The following is a 25,561-nucleotide window of genomic DNA, read 5'->3' as shown; positions in this document are numbered from 1 at the left end:
GATGGTCAGGAATGAAAGAATTGATTTTGTCCCATTTATTAGTGACCTCCTGGTTTTCTCAATACTGCTTGATAATAAGAGAATATTCTTCTCTATCTCTGTTGTGAGCTACATTAGCTCAGATTAATTTCACAAGTTTTATAGAACTGTGCCTGAAGTAAAAACTATTACATGACGTTCTGAACTGAATACTGATGTGGCATTAACAGCCTTTACAAAATAAAGCTTAGGGGTTTAGATGACAGAGTAAGCTAGGTCAAGTCACAGCAAACCAAGCCTTTTAGCATTGTGTATGTTCAAGTCAAATTTATTAGTTTCTAATGAAAAAAATGGCTCAAAAGCTTGGAGGGTTTTCTAGTGAGTAAAAATAAATGAGCACAGCCTCTCAAAGCCAGAAAGATCTAATTTAAATCCCATAAAATAACACTAGAAACAACCTGCCAGAGGGATCAAAAAATGTTTAAAACATTAAGACACATCAAGCCTTTTGTTTCCTCTTTACCAAGCATATTATCTCAAATAACCTATTCAAATTGTTTCAGCCACCCTTTCTATCAGGAAAGGGGTAGTATTACGCTACATGCCAAATCAAAGGAAGTAGAAAACTAAGTGTGACCCTAAAATAATCATTTTACTTGCACAGAAGATGTTATATGTCATTTTATGTAGTCAGAACCATGACAGCTTTATTTTGTTGAGGTTAAATATTGGTAACCATATAAATCACACCATAAATTACAAGCCTATCCAGGGCCTCTAAGCAAGTGACTGAATTTTTTTGTGCACTTTCTTAATTGATATTGTTATATTAAATTAGTTAGATTAAAGCTAACCAAGGCACATACGCCTAAACTGTAAACTCACACTGAATTTCAGTGTCACAAGACAAATTCTTCATCTCTGGGTGGTTCAGTTAGTGTGAGCCCTTATACAAAGCCCACACTGAAATAACTCATATGTCAATTTGTAGCATAATCATCATAATGGCTAGAAGACAGATGGGATTCCAGTAGAGATTATAAAACCAAATATTCATTAGAGCAATTGCAATATGGTTACCTAAGAAAACTCAGGGTCTGGATCAGTTAAAATAGAATTAGAATTTACTTACTTTTTAGTATACAATTTCCTGATTACAGAAAAATCTACAAGATATACTCAGTGTTTTAGAAAATAAATACTGCCTATGCAGTAGGGTGCTAATGGTGTTGAAAAGAGGGTTAAATGGTACAGATTCTACTCTGAATTTATCAGATCTGTTGAAGCCAAACATTATATACCAATGACTTATTTCTCTTCTGTAGTTCTTTTATATAGAAGTGACTGGTCCTTCTACTTACTGTTTTCAGTGTACATACCACATATATATGTCAGTATGATTTGTTACCTTCCTCTTGGTCAGATTGCAATGTCATTTTGCCATACCTGTAGTTTTCCAGGTCAATTTATATTCCTACACTCAAATGCTACTAAAATGAATGAAACAGAAACAGAAGTCCTATTTTAAAGAAAATCCTCATTAAATTAGACTGTGGTCTTTTTACTAATCCAATTGTGATGATTTGAACAACATATGAACATTGTGGAGTTTGCTATTAAGCATTTTCAGTAAGTTTTATACTCTTTCTGCATACTAAACTAAGGAAACAAGTTGATTATCTTGATAGATTACTTTACAATAGATTTCTGACTCAGACATTAGATAAAGGTATCTTTGACTGTGATTTGCTGGTAATAATATGGTAACACATTAAAAGATTAAACTTTTCACAGATTCCATACTGTTCATCATTTTCTATCATTTTTTTAAAAAAAGATGCAATGAATAAAAATGTTTCAGATATGCTCTTGATCAAAGAAAGTGTTGCTCAGTTTTTATTTAAGGCCAGTGAACATGCACTTGTTTTTTCCTTTTATGGGCAGAATAAGACCAGTGCACAGAGATTTTAGTGTTTGTGTTCACTGGCAAATAGCTTCAATGGATCTTTAAAGGAAAGTACCTAATTTATACAAGTCTAGATAAAGCCATCTATTTTGCACTCAGAAAATCATAAGCAAGTGAAAACAGAATTTTAGTGTTTATCCCAGTATAACCTTTGTCTGTAAACACATGCAACAGAACAGTCATGGCTGTTACTTTTATAACAACAATATCTGTTCTGTGATTCTGTCCAAGACTCAACATACACACATAGGTATACAAAATATCCTTAAATTAACAGCGTATGTATACTCAGACATATGTAACCATATACATATCTGTTAGGATACATGTAATTTATTTTGGTTCAGTTACAGGAAATCAGAAAAAAAATATACATTTAGAAGGACAAGGAAGAGGTTGCAATATTGCAATGCATGGAGCTTAATTCAAGTATATTTACATTAATGCAAACTTTTCCCCTTATATCAGTAGACCTTGGATAAGGATCTCTTCCAGCTTCAGAATACTAGGGAAAAAAGTAAATAACCCCAAATTATCTTGTACCTACTTGAAGTTCAGGCATTTAGGTTATGGTAGTTGTCTAGGCAGTGGAAAATTGTTGTTTTCTTCAAGGATCTTTGGCACCTGTAAAAACAGGAGGGTTAACAGTTGTCTTCTAGTGTTATCTATTCCTCTTCATTAACTATAACTCAACAAGGGAGGTACCTTTATCTAGATAGCTAACTTTTAGGAGGTTAAAGTTAAGTGAGTTTAATCCTGGCCTAACTTTTACTACTTTAGGGGAGTTTACTGTATTTGCCAGGGTCATCTGTAGCCTAGTATGTAAGTTAAAATTGAATCATATTTAGTAAAAGATGTAGTTAAGGTATAAGTAAATGAAGACCCAACAAGAGCCTGCAGTCTATTCCCTGATATTGATTATTGTACAGAGAGGTTGATAGCATACGACAGGGGTTATCATCATCCACTGATTTCACTCATTTCCCTTGCTTACATATATAAAGTGAGTGTCCACGTGTAGATGCTGACACACATGAATATAGGCAGTTATGCATATCTGTATGCATGCATCTCTGCATCAGTTCAGTTCTGAGCATTTCTTCTGAAGATGTTTATTCTTAATGGCATAGAGACCCAGGCAGGTTTTCAGTTATATTATGCAATGTAAAGGTAGGAGCTTAATGACCTTTATGCCATTTTCCAGCAATGGACAGAGGCCTTCTTATATCCTATTTCTGCAATCCATAGTTTTGGTGTGAATGGTTAAACAATGTTCAGAGCTAGATAAAGAAATAAAGCTCTAACTCTATAAACTGTACCCAGTAAGCATCTGCTCCCTAATAAGATTTTTCCAAACCAAGGAGTTTGCAATCTTCTACTCAGGTTTTATCAAATATTTAGTTCTATCTTGTTATAGGTCATTTCCGTGTTTATTCAAACTGTCTGCTCTGTATCACAGGAATAATATACCTTTAAGAAATAACTGGATTTTAATAAGAAATGTAAAGTATGATTTTTCACTTTGATTCATCATTCGGTGATAATATCAGAAACTCCATTTCACAGAATTATATCCAGAGATCCAGTGAAAGAATTTATCACTACTGAGCAAACACTGCCACTAATGACTAATTTAGAGAGTTGCAATGTTGAACAGAACGTGGCCCTTGCACATGGAACAGAAATAATAAACTTTCATCTACTTGTTATCAGGACATAGTGTATGAAAGTCCAATGATTAATATCTAGTTTGAAGCTAGAAATAGGAGCCTTACCTGCTGATATTTCAAAAGCATGCAAACTCTGTGCAGGGATCAAGAGCCATTGGATCTATTACATCCATAGACATGTTACATGAGCATTGACGGATAATTATAGCTAGTAGCAGTGGATGTAAATAGAAACTAGAATTATTCAGGATAAAGATCACAACAGGAATGATGGCACCTAAGAACTGGAATAATACTGAATAGGCAATTAGGAAGTAACAGATATGAAAATCATCACTTGAAAATGGAAACTAGATTCATACAAAGAAAACAAAACTTATACACATAGTTACCTGTCTTACTAACCACTGACTAAATTAATTACAGGTAGGATCACCTTTGCAAAATCTAGAAGATATCAATGACAACTTTGTTTGCAAGAAGATTTAAAGATTCAAAATCAAGTGATATCATATTTTAATCTTTTGAATAAAACAAGAGCCAAATATGCTCAATGCTGCTACAGGCTATTTCATTTGTGTTACTGTATTTTAGAAAATCATTTTAAGATTGCAGTGAACATTAACAGAAGCTAAGCTTCAGGAAATTCCTCTATTTCTTTGTGGCAGTTTAACATTTGTGTTCAAGTTAATGTTGTCAAGAAAGTTCCAGGTGCATTAAATTTCTGTGTTGTCTTCTTTTACTGAGCCTGTAGTTTTCAGTTTGCAACCAAACTGCTCTTCACAGAATTAGACAAAAGTTAAGTTTCCTGCAAAATTTACTGCTTTTTTTTTTTTTTTTTTTTTACTTTCTTTGTGGCTACTTAAATTAACTTTGTCACGCCAAATATGAATTCTACTGAAAGTTTTTATATTATTACAAACACAGCATTTCCTTTGTCTTTCCAGTTTTGGGGTGGGATATCAGATGCTTTTCAGAGAAGTCAGTGGTTAGTTCCAAGGGGAGAGTTTCGAAGTTTTGGATTTTAATCCAAAGTACAACCATGGCAAAATCCTGGCAGAAGGCTGGGAACTAACTACAGCACTGCCACAGTTCCTGGAGGTCGCAGGCACAAGTCAATCAACCATTTAGTTGATTAACCCAGAAATCATTTTTCCAGTATCACAGACCTCCAGGAACCTTGTTTAAGAGCCCACAGATTTCTCAAGATACAACAGTTCACAGTTGGTTAAGACTAAGTTTCCAAAAAGCTCAAGAAGTTTTGGAATCATACCTATGTGTCAAAGCAAATAATCTTCTTAATTTTCAAGCAGAATTTCAGTATTCTTAAAAAAAAAAATTCCGCATTATGTATTTAAATAAAACTTTTTTTTTCTTTTTTTTTTTTTTTATGCATGATGGAATTTCCAATTTATGAAACAGTTTTTTTAATACCAGGTGTTTCTAGTTTAAGTTCCTTCTTAGCGCATCTAACTGCAGAAAACATGCAGTTGGCTTTCAGGTCATATATAGAGAGAATATTTTTTATTTTTCATCTTATTTATATGTATTTCAGGGTATCTATACTTCTGATTTTATTTAAATGTATGGAGTTGAACTGAATGCAGATATCTACCTTTAGATTAGATCTGCTCTAAAGCCAAAGAACTTGCAAACAAAGGACATTTTAAGGCATGATTCACCTCATATTGAAGATGACTTCTACACCTGATAGGGTGAGTCATACCCTGAAAGTGTCTTTTTAGCTCCATTGAGTATATGTAGGTGACTAGCTTAGAAGCAGATGACCAAATCTAGAGACAGGCACTCCAGCCATTGCAGGTCATACCCTGTTTCAACAGTTCCAGGCAGAATGTACTGTGCAGTAGTATAGGGATCATCCTATCAAAAGTGGGAACCTAAGAAAGGGGAAAATTTTTATAGAGAGTCATTCACTTAAAATTACTTCTATCAACAAGGCTCCCTTTTCTTGTGTTAAAATTGCTCATATCTGTCACAAAACTCCAGGGAAAAGTGTTATATTTAAATTCAATTGTGTTTTTACATGTTGGGTACTTCCAATTATATTAAATACATTAAATCTCAGTGGAATGACTGGTGATGCATGTTACATATTTATAAATACTATGTATTCCCAGAACCATGCTTTCAGTCATTAGAATCATAGATTCATATTGCTGAATGATTCAGTAGGTCAATTGGTCCATGTCCCCAGCCTAAATGTGTATGAAAACATGATAGAAGTTTCTCAATCTTGTTTTTAAACACCAGCAATAATAGATTACATAGATTCCTCAGGCAGTCCTTTCCAGTGATTTCCTCTCCTTTGGCTTCAGAAACATTTTTTCCAAGATCTAATTTGTATCCTCTTTATAATGTACTCTAGTTCCTGGGCCAATGATGGATGTCTCTCCATTAAAGGCAGGGAAACAGGTTAGTTCTTTCCAACAGCCAGTTATGCTCTCAGTATTCTCTCTTCTGAGCTAGGAAACCCCAGTTCCTTCTATCTTTCTTCATAGGTCTTGTTTACAGACATCTGCCCATTTTGATTGCTCCCCTTTGGCTCTTCTCCAGTCAAGCCACAGTTTTTTTTGAAGTCTTTTGAGTTGAAGCCTTGTCAATACTAGAGCTTGTGAACCATGATAACCTTCCACTCCCTTGTGAGAGAGCAATGCCCAGGCTGTTGCTACCCATACTGTGTTTGCACGTTTAATTATTTCAACCTAAGTGTCATACTTTCCATTTGTATGGATATAGTTTTTGTTTTGCAGAATCCCTTATGGGTGCGTCAGAACAAAAATGATTTTGACATTAAACTTTTTCTCATATGACATTGTTTTCAGTATGCTAAAGAACCACAGTAAATTTACCAAAATCAGCAGGAAAATCATACCCAGAAAAAAAAAGAAAGATACCCATGTCACCACCATCAATATAGAAAGATATATTAATAGATTCAGTGTACCTCTTGGAAACTGTTTATCTGAATGTCTGGTCTCAGTGTAACAAATTTAATCTCACATCCTGTGAGAATCCCAGTAATTCAATGAAATTATTGTCAGGAAAAAAAGAAAAAGAAGTAAGTTATGAATTTATCTTAGATTAAGCTGTAAATCTCTACAGGTTAAAAGAAAAAAAATCAAAAAAATATGAAGGTAAATTAATGATGAAGTTTTACAGGATGCTGTGCACTCAGCTCAGGTGATAGTGTGCAATTAATGCTATATTGTAGTGCTGAGGTGCACTAGGGCAGAACCAAGGAGTTTGTCATTTCCTAACCTTTGAGGACTAAACTATGTCTTCATTTTCAGGCTTAACTTTGCCATTCATTTTCGAGATTAGATCCTTTTTTTATTTAAGAGATGTGTGCCTTAAATGTAATAGTTCTTTACAGATCACTCTTTCAGATTAAAAGAAAGCCTGTACTTCAGACTGGAAGCATATAGGGCTTTACTGTTACCTTCTTTGGGCAAATTCAACTCCCACTGAAATCACAACTGCACTAATGCACATTGTGGAAAACTGCTCTGGTACTAGGAATTCAGTGAAGCTTTTATACTTCAAATGCTTTTGCTCAAGAAAGGAAAAAATATCACTGATATTGTTGTAAAAGCTGTGTGTCTTTGTGCAAAGAAAAAGATCCCTCTAAAAAGTAATTCATAAGTTTTACTCCAAAGAAAGAGACAGCACGTGTGGTATATTGCTGGCACTTCATACTGAAGTGATTATATAGATACTGCAGAAACGAATTATTTATTGAAGTTTATATATTTTTCCACTGGGCAGATATATATTTCCTTAAAAATATTTCTAACCAGTCTATATTAAATAAACCTGATATACTATGTTTACGCCTTGACCAAAAAAAAAATGAATTCTGCTTCTTTGAATTCGCAATGTTTTGCAATATTCTTAAGCACCAGGAAATCAAAGAAGAGTTCTTTGTATCATTCTCCCCTCTGCAACTGTTCTATTGTGTATACCAGTTTTCCAATTCAAAGTAATAACAGCATCGATCTTCTAACATCTTGACAGTGGAGTTCCTCTAATTCTGCATTAGCACTAAACACAAACAAAAAATTTAGTATAAGCAGCCCCAAGAGACGCTTCAACCAGATTTCTGCATTTCCCTGGGCTAAATCAGCTCCTGAAAACTTAATTTAAGAAACTGACACAGACACTACAGTTAGAATGGTAAATCTACTCCCTGTCAGCTTCTTAAATAAAGTTTTCAATCACTGATTTGGTCTGCTGAGATAGAGCTCTGTTCTAGTTACTCCTCTCAAACTACCCTCATTAAAGATCATTGTTCCTAGTGTTTCATCTTAATCCTGGCTGGAAACTGAAGGGTCTTTGGATACAGAGCTGGATACTGAAGAGGGTTTTTTTAAAGTGAAATTTTAGTCAGCCAGCATGAAGTGCTTGCAAATAAAATATGCACCCCTAAGTACTGTGATGATATGATTCAAATGGAACAAATGCAACATTTTGAAATAAGTTTCCTAAATCCATGAGCACTTTCATTTTTTGTGATATTTCGTTGGAAGAACCTTAATTTTAGCTGCATCATTAAAAGTCTCTACAAAATCTCTGGGGCCAATATTCATCCCACTCCAATGCAACCTTTTCCCTCCCTATCTCAGTGAAGAGACTTGTCTATCAAGGCAGAAAGCATATAAGTTCAAAATCTATTCTTGGTTCCTGGAAGTATGCTTTCCCTGCAGATTAGCATATAAGTCTGATTTGAGTTGCAATGCTTTTACTACTACCATGCTCCCCAGTAATGACAGTAGGATTTTGAGGGATATCCCATAGATATTCATGCTGCAGGAAGACAATCCATTCTGTAATTGGGGGGTTTTTTGGCTGTTTTTTGTTGGGGCTTTTTTAAGAACTGTAACAAAACTTCTAAGTTTTCAAACAAAGGCACTTTGAATCACAGAATGATTTAGGTTGGAAGGTCATCCTGTGCAACTTCCTTCTCAAAGGAGGGCAAATTAAATTATCATTTAATTGTTCGGGTGCTTTTTTGGTCAAATTTTGAGTATCTCCAAGGATGGAGTTTTAACCTCACCTCTGGGCATCTGTTCCAGTGTTTGGTCATTCTCATGATTAAAAAAAAAATTAAAATCTTTAGCTGTGGTTACAGTTTACTGTATTCAACTTGTGTTTGTTGGCTCTTGTCCTTCTGCTATGGACCTCTGAGAGGAAGCTGGCTGTGCTTTGCCTAAGTCCTCCCTTTAGGCAGTTAGGGGCAGCAGTAGCATCTCTGCAAGCCCTCTGCTATTAATGCTAACCTGGTCTCTCCTCATGTCCATGCTCAAGTCCATAACCAGTTTGGTGGCCTTTGGGGGTCTGGTTCCAGGATGTCCATGACTCTCTTGTATGGAGGAGCCCAGAACTTGATCCAGCCTTCCAAGTGTTCTCTCACCAGTGCTGAGAAGAGATGAAGGATCACCTCCCTCCGCCTGCTGGTGACACTTATAGTGCAGCCCAGAAGGTTGTTGGCCACCGGGAAGCCCAGGTCCTTTCCTGCAGAGCTTCTTCCCTGCCAGTCAGTACTCAGTCAGAGAGAGAGCTCCATTCTCTTTGAAAAGTTAGCAAACTACTTGTCCTGTGTGTGAGAGTGGAGCCAAGGACCCCCCACATTCAATCTATCTTGCGACCAGTCAATTTAAATTTGAACTGAAAGACAATCTTTCCGTTTGCACAACCCTGTGAGATGGAGCAAAGTATCCAAACATAAGTCTTCAGTGACAGTGAAGTTGAGATGTGACATGGACTGTCACTGAGCTAGCATCAATACGTAGCTGATCTAGTTTATTTTTAAGGCTGCCTGCCATATACCAAATCCTACTCTGCAATTGATAGGGGGCTTTGTGTTGTCTTTTATAAAATGCCTCATATATTTCCATTGTAATACCTGAAGTAAAAAGCAGGGAAAAGACTGTTTAAAAATGAACTATTTGAATCAGTCTTTATTATTTTTCTTTATATTAATTTTAATTTAACTGTTAGAAAGAGGGTAAAGCTTTTACAAGACTACACTGGAAAATACAATACCAAACAGCATTTGCTACATCATTAAATAACAGGGTTTATTATTTAACCACTATGTTTTCCACAAAATACCAGATGAAAATATTTATAAGTAAGAGGTAAGAGAATTAAATCACAGGAAACAAAAGCTGATGTAAAGAACTGGAGGAAGAAACACTGTGATATCTGGAAAATTACTTGTAACCATCTAATAGCACCATCAGTCCAAAATGCTGCTCACTGAATTTGCGTAATACTTTCTGTATACCTTATGTGTATTATAGAGGCCAGTATATGTGTTGTATCAACTGGTGCTGAGTACAAGATTAGAAAATAGCTGGTCTTTCTATAGAATTGATCTTGTCATCTTAAGTATTCTTGTACTATCAATAAAAACACACATATTCTCATATATATGTGTGCTTGTCTATGCTTAGCAGCATTGCATGCTGTGAAGTCAACATGTAAAAGACTGGCAGGCTATTCATCTATGTATTAGTGTCTTAACCAGGTAAAATTGCTACAGTTTCTTTTGCAGTACATGAGGTACTTTCCTTCATACCAGATAAAATAATCTAGCATGGCATCATAATATTTTTCCTCAGGGTACACTTCTGAAAACTTTATAAACCCCATACATTTATGCAAAGTTATGCACTGAATCTTTTTAAATGGCTTTGAATTGTTCTTAGGAGGCTGTAGTTTTCTAAAGCAGTGAGCATTGCCACATCTTAACAATATCTCATAAGAGGAAAGGACACATACTTCAAATGTTTGCTGGAATCAGCTTTTTTTGTACTGTAGTTTGTTTATTAATGTAGATGACAAAGTTTATTTTTAGTCTGTTTCCATGAGACTTGTTATGTCAGAATAGAAGTTTGTGAATAGTTTATTTTTCATTTCCTAATCAGGGATTTGAGCCTGTGTCACCTACACTGCATATGTGGGAATGCTAACATGTTCCAGTTTGCAAATGCAGCCTAAGTGCTCTAATAAGTCAAGTTTGAAAAAGTATAACATTTTCTCATGAAAATGTTGAAACGCATTTTTTGCAGTGTTGTTCACATTCTTGTTCTTTTAATTTTGAAAGCTAGAACTAGCTAAACTGGAATTCCTGAGTAGTCTTATCATTCAGAATCCTGTCTGAGGCACAGGTCTAGAACAGAGGAAACAATGCACCTTGTTTCTTAGAAAATATTATTAGAATAATATTAGAAATAATTCGAGTAATTCTCAAATGCAGGGAGCAGCCAATATACAAAATATCTGTAATTCACTCTGTGTTCAAAATAAGCTAGATTTTATTACTTCTGTACTTAGATAACAGTAGTGAATGATCAAATAAATTAGTTTTAATAAAACTAACCTTCATGCTGAGTGACATAACACTATATCACAAAAAGAGAGTGCAATTTCACCTGCTTTTAAATGGATTAGTGCAAATTATGCAGATGTAAAGTGAAAAGAGTTTGATTTATAAAATCTGAGTATAGCCTTAGGTATTCCAATAAACACCATCACCTGCAAAGGACATAAATAAGCTCTTGATGTACTAAAGTTTATCAGAGTCCAATAACATCTGACAAACGTCTTTTTCATTAAAAATAAAAATAAAAATAAAGAGAACCTTTCAGTCAGGAACTAAAGGTGGCTTTCAAAGTCTGTGGGATAAGTATAGCTTGGGCAAAAGGAGCTTTTGTCACCCATGAGCACCAGACACTGTGACACAGGTTATCTTATGTCACCTGTTGGAGCTGCAGCTGTGCAATCCCTTAAAATTGATAGAAATCACATCTAGGTGTAAAATATGTCAAATTAATGATCAAAAATGTCCTTGCCGTATATATTGAGCAGTGTTGCACTACAGACTGCTACACACAGGCTTTGTGCACATTGTGCTGATTGTGTATTGGTGTGGCTTCACTGGTCTGACTTTTACTTTTCTGGCCCAAATTTGCAAGCTACATGAGTGCTGTACAGCTTCAGATCTGAATCTGATTGTGTGGATGATGTCTATCAATCTGGTCACTAGTGGAATAAATTATAGTGAAAGAACCTGAGACAGTTAATGCAGGAAAGTTGTTCCACACCATTTCTTAAACTGAGCATAAGGTCTATGTAGATACAGCCCACACTTCCACTTCTGCCTTTGTGCTTCCTTACCATCAGTGTGTGGCTGGCTTCCTGTACAACGTCTTATTTTGGTTCCCTAAGCAGCTTTTCAGAGTCCTTCAGGAATACTTGGCACTGTCTTTCAACTCAGTGCTTTCTATTGACTGTAGAGGAATTCAAACCATTTAAATCTGGATGTCTTATTTCTTACTTAGAATGCAAGTGGATTGTGAGGACTAGCTATGTATTTTAAATTGATGTTTTAGCTCATTGCAACCTACTCACAGAAGTAAACCTTTATGAAAGTATTCACGTGGGCTAGATTTTAATCAAACTGAGTAAGATGACTCCACATGCTTTTTAGTAATTTCCTGACTGATTCAGGCGTCTTTATTCTGAAATCTTAATGCATATTAAATCAGTGCTGTCTAGAAGTGATCAGACTATAGAGCTCTATGTACAACATATGTTTATCGTCACCCTGCTATCTCATGAAGCCATTCTGCATGACAATGATCTCATGTTTCCTAATGCCACTTCTGGGATAACAAAACTGTTTCTGTGGTCTGATAACTCTTCTGTTCAAGTCTGCTTACCGTTTCCTGCACACAGTGCAGATGGTGAATTCTTCTAGATTTGACAGCAGAAGCTGATTCAAACAAAAGAATATTTTTCACTATAGACATGAGCTCCACCCTAGGGTCATAATGGAGCTGTTTGAAAAAAAAAAAAAAAATATATATATATATAGGTGAGAATTATTTACATTTTAAACAAGAATAAAAAGTCATAGGAAAGAGAAAACAAAGTTTCGTCACTGTACACATACATTTTATTTTACAGCAGCTATTACTATGCAGTAACCAACACCAGGGGATACTGAACAAACCACATGAGCTGGAATTTCTTTCTTCATACACTCTATAAACCTACTGATGTTCTAAATTCTACACCATACGCTTCTTTACAACACCATCTACACCATCCTTCCTTACTAAATGTTGGACCATAAAATTTTATCTTGGACAGAGATAATCAAGCGTCGTATTCTTGAGGTGGTTCAGCAGCACTGTAAACCATTTACTCTAGAAAACGAAAACATTTTAAGGATATTTATTTAATCCTGTTATTTCAGTCAAAGCCTAGAACTTTCTGGTTGCAGCCTGCAGAACTGTGTTCCCAGCTCATTGGAAGCTCTGCAGTCTTTTGGCTATTATCCAAATATAAGACGTCCTTGTACTTAGAAGGGTTTTATTTATAATTAAGAGGTTATTTATATTTGTGTCTGCAAATGCTAAGCACTATCGATCTATGTATTTGCTGGGGTAAACCAAGACAAGAGACAAAGCTCCTTTACCATTTTAAAAGAAGAGGGGGAAAAAATCAGTCCCAAGAGGCTAAACAAACATCTTCAAAAAGCATTATGCCTTACTCATAAAAAACGAGTACTTCAGTACCACTAGTACCACTTCAAAGCAAAAACTTTACAAAAATATCAAGGGATCATCCTGTTCTGGTACACCAGTAAATATTTAAATTTCCTGTTTGTACCTTCAGGTTTAATCCAGACTTTAGAATAGATTTGTCTTTTGGAATGAAAGAAGCTAGGTTTTGCTTCCTTATTACTTTATTACCAGGTTTTAATAAGACCTCGTAATAATCCCATGCCCATCAGTAGCGATAGAACAACATATATCACCTGCGACTGGAAAGCTGGCCAATAGAAAACACCCACATTAACAAAGTAAGTTTGGAGGCAAGCTGTTTTCCTCAGAGAATGGCAATTTGTCAAAAAAAGAAACTTCTCAAAGCAAGGTATTACATTTAACTCAGTTTCCTTCAACAAATGTTCTCAGCTCCAGAATGACATCCCTGATTACTCCACAGTGAGAAATAAGTAAGTATCCATAGAGCTAGGTACTACTCTGGGATGTGAGCGCCCCTGGTCATCTGCCTATTTTGGTGTATTTTACAATTGTGCGTGCTTAAATCCTCCAGAAAGTAATTTTACAAGAAATTACAAAAATTCTAGTGCTCAGGATCTTTACTAAATATGTACAAGCGCTAAATGAAAACTTCTGTGTAATAGCACAGGAACTGCAACTTCTCAGTCCGCATGATAAGTGACATGGGGTGGCTGGGATGGGATTAATTCTCTTGTTCTGCACCAAAAAAAAAGAAAAATTATCTTAGCCATAATATTCTTAGTCTAAAAATATTCTGTTTAAATATAAAAAATATTCATGGGATATTAATAATCATTTTAACTTTGCAATACAAACTGAAAGTTTTTAATTTCTTTTTATGATATTTTTCATTTAAGAGCTATATAGATAGAAACTTTTTGAACAAAGATGTTAATAAAAATGTTGATGCAACTGAACTGATTAAATTAATATTCTGGAGTTCAGCAGGCATCTTTTTTTTAATGAGTTGAAACAGAGCAGATTAGAATTGCTAGGGTTTTCAATGTACATATTCCAATACTACAAAAATATGAAGATCTTAATTAAGATAACCTTGATCGCAGCTCTAACAATTTCATGAGATTATTGATCGGTATCATGTAACAGAATAGTAAGCAGTAATGAAAATCCCTGTATAGCAGTACCTGTGCTTTTTGAAGACTATTTTGTAGCATTTTATTAATCTAATACTCCAGTTTCACCAGGACACCAGAATCATCTCCTTCTTTCATGCTGGTATCTTTTTAACTAATTCATTGACATGTTTGGAAGTACATTGAAAACAACCTAAGATACTTTTGGAACATTTTTAACAGAATACTGAAAAAGCTAACAGTAAGACAATTTTTGCTAATTTTCATGCATGAAATTCAGAAGTAAATGTGTTGGGTAGATTCAGACTGGTTAAATCTTCTCTGATTAATGGCAAAGAATTAAATCAAGCTGCATAGTCAGTTTGAAATTATACTGTTACAAAGCTGTTTTGTAAGAGAAAATTAAAGAACAGGGTTCTAGGTTACTGGAAAAAAAATATTCAAATTAAAGGGAAAGAATCACCACATACAAAAAAGTGAAAAGGCTAAAAGTAAGTTCATATGCAACAGGGTAAGAAAGATTAGGAACTTTAAATATCCATGATCTGCACACAATTCTACAATGATTATTTCCTGTATATCAAGTGTGGATTAAAAAGCAAAGGGTAAAAAACAAAATAAATAAATAAATAAAAAGCTCTATTTTGAGTCTTTAGTGAGGGCAGGTTTTTTTCTTTAGACAGGAAAAGGTCTGCATACATGAAGAAATGGTACTGCCTGATGGGAGTTAGCTTTAGTGGAAAAGTGAGATAACAGAAATAAAAAAAATGCCTGTATAGGCCTCTGTGCATCTGAGGCGCCAGGAGCTACAAATGCTTTCAGACCCTGATCATTTTTTATCACTGAAACCTTGTGTAATCATTCAGTCTCCAAGCAGCCTGTTCTTGCTAGTCTGAGTCTGAAAAATGAAACAAGTGATTACATTGTTGTATTTGACAGAACTTGTTCAGAAGCTTGGCAGGTTTGCACATATTTCAGCAATTCCTAATTAGAAGAATGTAAGAAACTTATTTCCCATGACACAGCAAGCCACAACCATTGAAGTCAATGGTTTAATGGAATTTAATTTCCCAGAGTCTGCAAGATCTCCTGGAATTTCAAAGAGGATCACCCTGAATCACTGCCTCCTTTTTCTCTTGGCACTCTGTTTAGGATCAGCTTCTGTAAACTGCACCCAACAAAATCCATTGAAAGAGTAATGTATTGTTATTACTGCATAGAGATAGTATACTTACTAATATGTACTAGAAGTAATACATTACACACAAAGCAATCTTCATTTTGAGTACTGCTGTCCCCCTGCTGCTTCTTAATGAAAAGAAGATTGTATTCATTTCTAGCAGCTCTTGCAAAGCTTTCTGCTGCCATGTTGTGTCATCAGCAATCCTCAGTCAGAAAATATGTACTGTGCAGTTAACCCCAGCAAAAATTTTTAACTACCATACTAAACACGGGCACAAAATCATCAGAGCTCAACACTTTTTACAAACTAAGCTAAAATCAAATTACAGACTTAATTTGAAAATGTCTCATCTTCTAATCTCTGAGATCTGAGCCTCTGAGACCTCCAAATTCTAGACTTGGCTAATCCACCAGTACTTCCCCTGACTACTTACCAGCACATCTTAAGAATGTCAGCAAAGATGTCCTGCTAAGTATTTTCCTTTGGTGGTTTGAGTTTGGTTGGTTTTCTTTCCCCTCCTTGATGAATAGCAAAATCTACTTTAATGCACCAATTTTCATTAACAGGCTTTACAAATACCAGCAGGATTTACAAAGCAGCACAGTGATCATCAATAAAGCTCATACAGATGTATTTCTGTGTCCATGAAGAAGCAGCTGTTTATTGAATTTAGGATAATGAAATCATCCTCGACATACAGACTGTGAACAACACTGCATCGGCATGCCCAGTGTGTATCAACAGTTCTTGTTAGGTTTCGTAGCTTCAAGGATTATCAGACCATTTCCCTGCATTTCCCTGGACAATATTTGAGCCACAGATGTTGGAAAGAGAACAGACGGCAAATACACTGGAGAGTACAACAAATCCCCAGCTTCCAGTGTAGACTTTGTCTATGTCCACTAAAACTGTATTTAAACAATGAATAAAATAAATAGCAAGCAGAGTTTGTCCAAAAATAGCTCTAAATGTTTTCAGTTTAAGAGATGTTAAAGATAGCTACATCATCCCCTCCTTGGCTTCTACAGTTCTACAAGGAGATTCAAGTCCTTAACAGTTTTCTCACTATGATGTAGAACTTTTCTGTAAGTTGGGTGACCTTCACTACAAAGCAATAGGAACTTCTCTGCTAATATGTTTGCATAGAGGGGCACATGGTTGGAAGGTTAAAGGCAAGTTCAAAGCCCATAACAATTTATAGCTGAGAAGATTTAAATGTGCAGCAGCTGACTTTGCAGTGAACAGGCTCCTTCTGCATTTATTCTTATCCCATCTATTTCTGGACTAGAATTTACAGTGTCTAACTTACATGATGGCTTGTCAAGATCTGATTTCATTATCATTCTTACTGCAGCTGAGATCTGAAGGGGTGTCGTGGTTTAAGCCCAGGCCGTAAATCAGAACCACAAAGTCCACTCCCCCCCCCCCCCCTTTCTTCCCTCCGCTTCTGGAGGGACGGGGAGGAGAATCAAAAGAATGCAACTCCCATGGGTTGAGATAAGAACAGTTTAATAACTAAGGTATAACACAAATCACTACTGCTACCACCATAATAATAATGATAAAGGAAATAACAAGGAAGAGAATACAACCGCTCACCAACCGGTACCTCACCCCCACCCTGCAGTGATCCAGCCCTTCCGGGAACTCTCAGTTCTACATCCTGGGCATGACGTGCTGTGGTATGGAATACCTCTTTGGCTAGTTTGGGTCAGGTGTCCTGTCTCTGCTTCCTCCCACCTTCTCCTCCTCCCTGGCAGAGCATGAGACTCACAAAGTCCTTGGTCAGTCTAAACATCGGTGTTATCAGCTTTGTTCCCAGGCTGAAAGTCAAAAACACAGTGCTGCAACAGCTACTAAGAAGGAGAAAAACTGACTGCTACTGCTGAACCCAGGACAAGGGGTCTTACAAGGATGCTGGAGAGGGACTGTTCATCAGAGACTGTAGTGACAGGACAAGGGGTAATGGGTTTAAACTTAAACAGGGAAGTTCAGGTTAGATACAAAGAAGAAGTTCTTTACTGTGAGGGTGGTGAGGCACTAGAATGAGTTGCCCAACAAAGTGGCAAATGCTTCATCCCTGGCAGTGGCAAGGCCAGGTTGGACGGAGCCTTGGGCAGCATGGTCTAGTGTGAGGCATCCCTGCCAATGGAAGGGGGGTTGGAACTAGATGATCTTGAGGTCCTTTCCAACCCTAACTATTCTATAATTCTATGATGCCTAATATTACAACCAGATTTCACATCTGCTTAATGTTTTGCTTTCTGAAGTTCACCATTTTTAACTGGTTCAATATGTGATAGCTACACTTCTTGAAAGCCTTCTCAAATCACATTATTCACAGTTTAAGGTTTCAGTAGAATTTATTTTGGTGTACTATTGTAAAAAAGAATGTAACCTTTCTGTGAGAGGTATCAGGTCTATTTTATAAGCACAGGAAGCAATACAGCATTTCACTGATTACTTGGAGATAGAAATAGGATATAGATGTGATAAAATCCCATAATTTTTTACAGGTAAGCACTAAAAGACTATTCCTTAACTAAACAAGATTAGTCCTAATCACAACATTCGACTTAACTGTCTAAAGATGATTTGAGGGCAAGGGAATTTTCTAAATGTAACAAATCATTTCAGAAAATCATCTGGGGATAAATTCAGGGATGGAAGAAAGCTGGACTTTATGAAGTTTTATTTACATGTGTAATTATAAATATTTTAATGTGTGATTATATTTCTTGAGTAACTTGGGAATTAGCTTGTGCTTCTAACCTGTAAATTTTTGGATTACTGCACCCCTTGAAAGCAAACATAACTGTCTCTAGAGCAATGATGTTCTAACCACAGAACTCAGTTTTGATTTTTATATTTAGCTCCTCCTGATCCATTTTTACTTCATCTGGCAGATACATAACAAATACTCAGTTCCTGCAAGCCAGTTTATCCCTTTGTTTTTCAAGGAATACATTTTTCATCCCTTGTCTGCATTTCATAAAATATTTTTAGTCCATCATGGGTCTTCTGAAGGTATTGCAAATACTAAAATGAAGTCAGACAATAAGTCCTACTCATTCATACTGCATCTCTGATAAGAGACTAGAGGTTAAGAATTTTCCATGGTAACTAGAATGGCTTAAAGGTCTTCTGACAATAACGTGATGAATTCCAATTTTAGTCATTCAGGAATAAATCTACTCCAAAGATACCTTTCTTCAACTTCTTACACTAGGTGAGAAGGCCAGTGTGCTACTGAGGGGCCATAACAGCCCTGACTCCAGAAAGAAGAATAGTATTCTGGCTGGGATGTGGTAAAAATGCCCACTTCCAAGAAACATCTGGCAGATACTTTCCAGTGTCTGCAGCTTCGGTAGGGAGGGGTCCAGAGAAAGGCAAATTTTGCTGTGGGTGAAGACTTATAGCCATAGTAAATGTATCCATTCTGGGGGCAAATTGCGTAGTTTATACAAATGTTCACTGTTGCTTTGATCACCTTCATAGAATCATAGAATTGTAGAATGGTTAGGGTGGGAAAGGGCCTTAAGATCATTTAGTTCCAAATCACCTACCACAGGCAGGGACACCTTCTACTAGACCACATCACCCAAGGCTCTGTCCAACCTGGCCTGAGACACTGCCAGGGATGGAGCATCTATCACTTCTGTGGGCAACCTGTTCCAGTGCCTCACCACCCTCACAGTAAAGAACTTCTTCCTTATATCTAACCTGAACTTTCTCTGTTTAAATTTAAACCCATTACCCCTTGTCCTATTGCTGCGGTATCTGATCAAGAGTCCCTTTTTCAAATGCTTGAAGTTAGTTGCATGATTAAATTCATGTGAAGCTTCATACATTTTCTCATACAGCTTATTGTTTGATGGACTGGGCTGTTGTGAGAATGTAGGGCAATTATTCATCACAAAAAATATTTATGAACCTTCCTGACATCTGACAGCTGGGTGTGCTTATACAGAATAGGAATTTATTTTTTTTAAATGTGCAGAATTTCTGCACTTTTAAAGAAGAACTGCAAATTAAGAAAAAACTTTCAGCTATACTGATGTTGAGTGCAACCACAGATCAATTGACGTGTCAGTCATGACATTATCCAAAACCTCTCTGGATGGAGTTGCCTTTGCATGAGTTAGAGCAAAAAAGGAAAATAAGTGGGACTGAAAAAAAGACAATTTTTGAAGGAAGGAAAATGTGGATACAATGTAACTGCTACAGAATGATGTTCTATTCCTTTTGGCATGGTAAACCTAATTAAATAATTACATTCTAAAATCTTTATGAGAATCTTAATTATTAATGTCTTCAACAGACTGAAAAAATGTAGGTTAGGTGTGGGGAGAATTTGGCTTTGCAAAGACATTCCTTAAAAGCAATTTTTTTGCATGACTGAGCACATGTGCACACAGACCAGATACTCACACTTTACAATGAGGTTAAACTTATAAATTATTTATAAAGGGTTGGTAAACTCTGTAAGCTATTACAGAATCCACAAAGTACATAGTTTTGTTATAACTGTGTAAAATACCCTCAAGTAATGTGCAACCAAGTATAATTTATGAAAGTCATATATGTAGTATTGTTTATGATGTATATTAATCATTTAATAATCCTTTATGAACTATTTATGAATTCAATCTTAATCAAAAGCAAGCCTGACTAGTTACTCCATTGCACTAGCTGCATTGGAGTTAAAGGTTGCAGGCCTCTGCCACTCCTTTTTAACAAGCTAAGCAGTCTTCAGACAAGGCAGCATTCACTAGCTGTTTCCTTACAGACTCCTACGGAGTTAGAAATCTGAAAGAGACATTACAAAGAGGTTTCACTTGTAAGCATATGTACAGAATACTTCTTTTACATCTTGTCCAGTATTTCAGTATAGTTACCACAGGTCTGCTTCACAGTGTCTGTGAGATAAAACTCCTTGACGATACATATCAAAGTCTATGAAGTCTTGGATCCTGAGGACTCTTGTGTAATTTGTTTCATCAGACCACCAAAATATTGGCCATATTTCTAGATACTGAGCAGAGGACAGTTGCTGTGTAAATGTGCACAAACCATGAGTCCCTATGGTTTCCTCAGGAAAATGGGCAATGTAACAGAAATGACTGATACAGTCTAGGCTATCATAATGTCTAGGAACAGATCACAGAATCATAGAATGGTTTGGGTTGGAAGGAACCTAGGTGCTGGCTTGCAGGATTGTTCTGCTCCAAAGCAATTCCACCTTATTCTGCTCCAAAGCAATTCCACCTGCCAAAGTACAGCAACTTGTGCTTGCTGCAGGCAAGATCCACTTTCATGTGACAGTGCAGTTTTATCACTGCTTTTGGCTTCTTAATGCTTCCTGTGAAATCTCTTGATGCCTGAGTACCATCCCAGTACATTAATTCTTCACTTGTTCTTTTGCAGGAAACAGATCTCATTCTGACCTTTAATATCTCAATGCATCGTTCTTGGTGGATGGAGAACGGGCCAGGCTGCACCGTGACCTCAGTAACCCCAGCACCAGACTGGGCACCAGAGGACCATCGATATATCACTGTCTCGGGGTGTCTTCTTGAATATCAGTACATAGAAGTGGCTCACAGTTCTCTTCAGATCTTCCTTGCAGTAAGTGTTTACTTACTTTACTTAGCTTCAGTTTCACCATGTTTTCTAGATTTCTTCTTGCAGAGCATCATTACCAAAGTATTGTGGTATTCATTCACAAACCCTGTCTCTAAGTTAGTTTTGTTATGAAATTCTGTTTTCTTGCAGCTAGTTTAAGACACCGGTACACAAAAAGCTCCAACATAGATGTTTATTGCTGTTAGAACTGCTGACATGACACACTTTTATTCCTGACCTCCCTTTGACCATTGACAGTGCCACAAATCATTTATAGCAGGTTACATTCAAATTACACTATGGGATATCAGTTATGACTTAAGTTACAGGTGTTGCTGTGAAAGCCAAATTGAATAAAAAAAGCCAAAATGAAGGAGTAAGTTTCAAAAGCTGAAATAGATTCACTGATCAGTTCACACAACCCAAAACTGATCAATTTGAATTTACTGGAGGAGAATGGGAAGGTTTCTTTCCAAATGAACAAAATGTACTTGAATGAAATTCAAAATCAGAAATCTTTTTAATTTTTTTAGGAGGATAAGAAACCACTGTTACATTCAGAAAATTTATAATTAATGAAAACAGCTTGTTTGGGGGAAAATTGATAGCTTTTTCAACCAATTTTGTGTGTATTGTTTCTGACCTAGGTGAAAAGATGACATAACTGAATTACTGTAGATATAAATTTGGAGCAGTGCCTCCAGGGATGGAGATTCCAGCACTTCCTGGGCAACCTGTTTCGGTACTTAATAATCCTTAGAAATCATTACAACTATCCAATCTAAAGCCTCTCCTGGCACGACTTGAAGCCATTTTCTCTTCTCCTATCAGTTGTTACTGGGCAAAGGAGACCAACACCCACCTGAATACAACCTCCTTTCAGATAGTTGTAGACAGCAGTCAGGTCTCTCTGAGCATCCTTTTCTCCAGCCCTTGGAGACATAAGACTTGTGCTCCAGACCCCTCACCAGCTTCATGTCCTTCTCTGGACCAGCTCCAGCACCTCAATGTCTTTCTTGCAGTGAGGAGCCCAGAACTGAACACAGGATTTGAGGTGCGGCCTCACCAGAGCCAAGTACAGGGGGATGATCACTGCCCTGGCCCTGCTGGCTGCACTGTTTCTGATACAGGCCAGGATGCCGTTGGCCTTCTTGGCTGCCTGAGCACAAGCTGGGTCATGTTCAGCCGGGTGCTGACCAACATCCGCAGATCCTTTTCTGCTGAACATCTTTTCAGACACTCTTCTCCAAGCCTGGATCATTGCATGGGGCTGTTGTAGCCCAAGGGCAGGACACAGCGCTTTGCCTTGTTGAACCTCATGCCACTGGCTACAGCCTAGCAATCCAGCCTGTACAGATCCGTCTGCTTTTTTTTTTTCACCTTTTTTTTTTTTTTTTTTTAATGTAATGAATGATGAACAAGAAACTCAAAGAATATGTAGTTCAAGCTCAGTTGTGTTCCTGATGCAACAACGTTTTTTGTATGTCTGCCTATACAGAGCTGTGTTTCTAGATAAGGTCATTCTTTGCAAGCTAGGGGAATGGTTCAGAATAGCAAACTACTGGTAATCCATTAGCTGTAGCTGGCTACAGCTGGATTTATATTTCTATTCATGTTATTGCGAAGGTGATTATCATAAGTAAAGAGCTATGCAGTGTAATTTTCGGTCAGTTTTACAAACCTCATGCTTGCAACTTGAGACCATTTTCACATTTCCAGTTGTAGGCATGGGGTTCTTTTTCTAATAGAAATTCTACCATAAATTCACTATCATAGTAAATCTGGTGAAGAACAGAGAAATTACCTTGTACTGTGCAGAGACATATAACACAAATTTAGAAGAGCCGATATTGCTAGGTTTTCAGTAAACTAGCTTTCAACAAACCTAAGCTTTAGATCAGATTTATCTCCAGTTAACAGAAAGAAATTAAACTTTCCTTTTAATTTTCTTTTATGGACACTTAAGTGGATCTTGCACTTTAACTGTAAAACTATACATTGCAATCTACAAAATGGTTGCTTGCATTCTATTTGTATTTCTGTATGTTCATGACAACGATGAAGCTGGTGTTGATCTTGGCTTTTTCATGAGTGGTAATATTGCAGCATGTTTTTAAAGATGTTTTCTACTGCCTGTGATAAAAAGTTACAAAGACATTCAGCTTCATTGAGGACCACTTACATCAGTCTTTGAAAACATTATGCTGAGTGCATTTTGTACAGCTTGCCAGTAAGCTCACAAGGAATCCAGCTACAGAAGCTTAGTCTTCACATAGATGTGTTGTTTGCTGTGGATTACTTAGTGGAAAGAATATGACAGCTAAGATAAAAGCTATAAACTCCCCATATTTTATACTTCCTAAAAAACAAGTCTCAAGGTGGGCTGTGGAATGTTTCAGGATTGCAGACAGATACTCTGCTAAGGAGGTAGAGAATACTCATAGTCTCCAAGAGACCTCATCTCTCCAAAGGAATGTGCTCTAGAAGCTAACAGCACCAGATTGTGAACTATACAAATACTGTTGCTAATTTTGTGCAAGTCAACAAAGATTTTAGGGTTTTAAGAGTAACATTTTGGAGAATTTTAATTTCTTCTACTGCTTAAACAAAGTATAAATTAAAGCAACTGGAAGATTAGATGATCCCAAAAGTCAGGAGAGTCCCCAGTGTGCAGGGTGGTGATGTTCATTGCATAATACTGGCCTTAGAGGCTAAAGCAGATGTGATGATGCACAGATACTTTGCCAGCTTCTCCTGAGCAGTGGATTTTGCTCAGGATAAACAAACAACTGGAATAAATTGCTAGTTTAGCTCATACTGAAGAAGTAACAGAAAATTCAGTTTGGTGGTCTCTATACTTTCACCAGCTGAATGATCCTGGTTTAGAAAATCTTTGAAATGAGCAAAAATTGAGAACTAATATGTGCAATAAAGCTCTCTAATAAAACAAGGATTATCCCAATTTGGGCATTTAACACTTATGTATGCAAAACAGGACCAGAATAACCCACAGTGACAATAGGGTGTTGCAACACAGCCACAACTGCTCCTTTGTCCCATAATACACCACTTAGCACATAGGGTGATGCTGATGGAAGACTACAGCCTCTAAACCCTATCAGTAAATCAATCCTTGTATCACAGGTAGAAAAAAATTATCTTATAATGCACATTTATGTCTGTCTTGCAGCCATTCGCCTGTCTGCATATTACTTCATACACAGTTGCTGTCTGATTTTTTCATGTTTATGGAAATTTTCAAGTTTCCACTGATTTTTCACTCAATTACTGTGATAGCTGCCTCTCTGAATCATAGAATCAACTAGGTTGGAGATGACCTGTAAGATCCTGAAGTCCAACCATTACCCCAGGACTGCCAGGACCACCACTAAACCATATCACTGAGGGCCTCATCTACATGGGTTTTGAGCACTTCCAGGGACAGTGATTCCACCACTTCCCTGGGAAGCCTGTTCCAATGCCTGATCACCCTCTCTGTGAATAATTTTTTCCTAATATCCAATTGAAACCTTCCCTAGCATAGCTTGAAGCCATTACCTCTTGTCCTATTATCACTTATTACTTGGGAGAGGAAACCTACCCCCACCTCACTACAATCTCCTTTCAGGTAGTTGTAGAGACTGATACAGTCCCCTACTCTTCTGAGCCTCCTCTTCTCCAGAATTAGTACACCACTAAAATTTCAGTGCCACACACCATGCTTGTCAGTTTTCACTGTGTGCTCCGTACTGATACCTTCCATTTCGTTATTTCCAGATTGAGCCACATTGCTATCACTAGATCTCTACATAGAATCATAGAATCATAGAATAGTTAGGGTTGGAAAGGACCTTAAGATCATCTAGTTCCAACCCCCCTGCCATGGGCAGGGACACCCCACACTAAACCATGCCACCCAAGGCCTCATCCAACCTGGCCTTGAACACCGCCAAGGATGGAGCATTCACAACCTCCCTGGGCAACCCATTCCAGTGCCTCACCACCCTCACAGTAAAGAATTTCTTCCTTATATCCAATCTAAACTTCCCCTGTTTAAGTTTGAACCCATTACCCCTTGTCCTGTCACTACAGTCCCTGATGAAGCATCCTTGTAGGCCCCCTTCAGATACTGGAAGGCTGCTATGAGGTCTCCACGCAGCCTTCTCTTCTCCAGGCTGAACAGCCCCAACTCTCTCAGCCTGTCTTTATACGGGAGGTGCTCCAGTCCCCTGATCATCCTCGTGGCCCTCCTCTGGACTTGTTCCAACAGTTCCATGTCCTTTTTATGTTGAGGACACCAGAACTGCACACAATACTCCAAGTGAGGTCTCACGAGAGCAGAGTAGAGGGGCAGGATCACCTCCTTCGACCTGCTGGTCACACTCCTTTTGATGCAGCCCAGGATGCGGTTGGCTTTCTGGGCTGCG

The 25,561-nt window shown here is 37.1% G+C and overlaps 1 protein-coding gene across 2 annotated transcripts in view; it reads left to right on the top strand.

The window, feature by feature from the left end:
- The window catches only part of NKAIN2 (sodium/potassium transporting ATPase interacting 2), a gene marked incomplete at its 5' end in the record, with an annotated part of 554,970 nt that overhangs the window by 461,908 nt on the left and 67,501 nt on the right, over positions 1 to 25,561 (top strand). Inside the window, one exon of one of the 2 annotated variants that reach the window (XM_080614922.1) lies at positions 20,937 to 21,137. The exons of the other annotated variant lie outside the window; for it this stretch is intronic. Coding sequence (XP_080471048.1) covers positions 20,937 to 21,137 — 201 coding nt within the window. The remainder of the gene's footprint in view (positions 1 to 20,936; positions 21,138 to 25,561) is intronic. 2 annotated transcript variants of the gene reach the window in all.

Source organism: Psittacula echo (genome assembly GCF_963264785.1).
Source record: "Psittacula echo genome assembly, chromosome: 4".
NCBI classification, from domain to species: domain Eukaryota; kingdom Metazoa; phylum Chordata; class Aves; order Psittaciformes; family Psittacidae; genus Psittacula; species Psittacula echo.
This window is presented reverse-complemented; position numbering and strand designations above follow the sequence as displayed.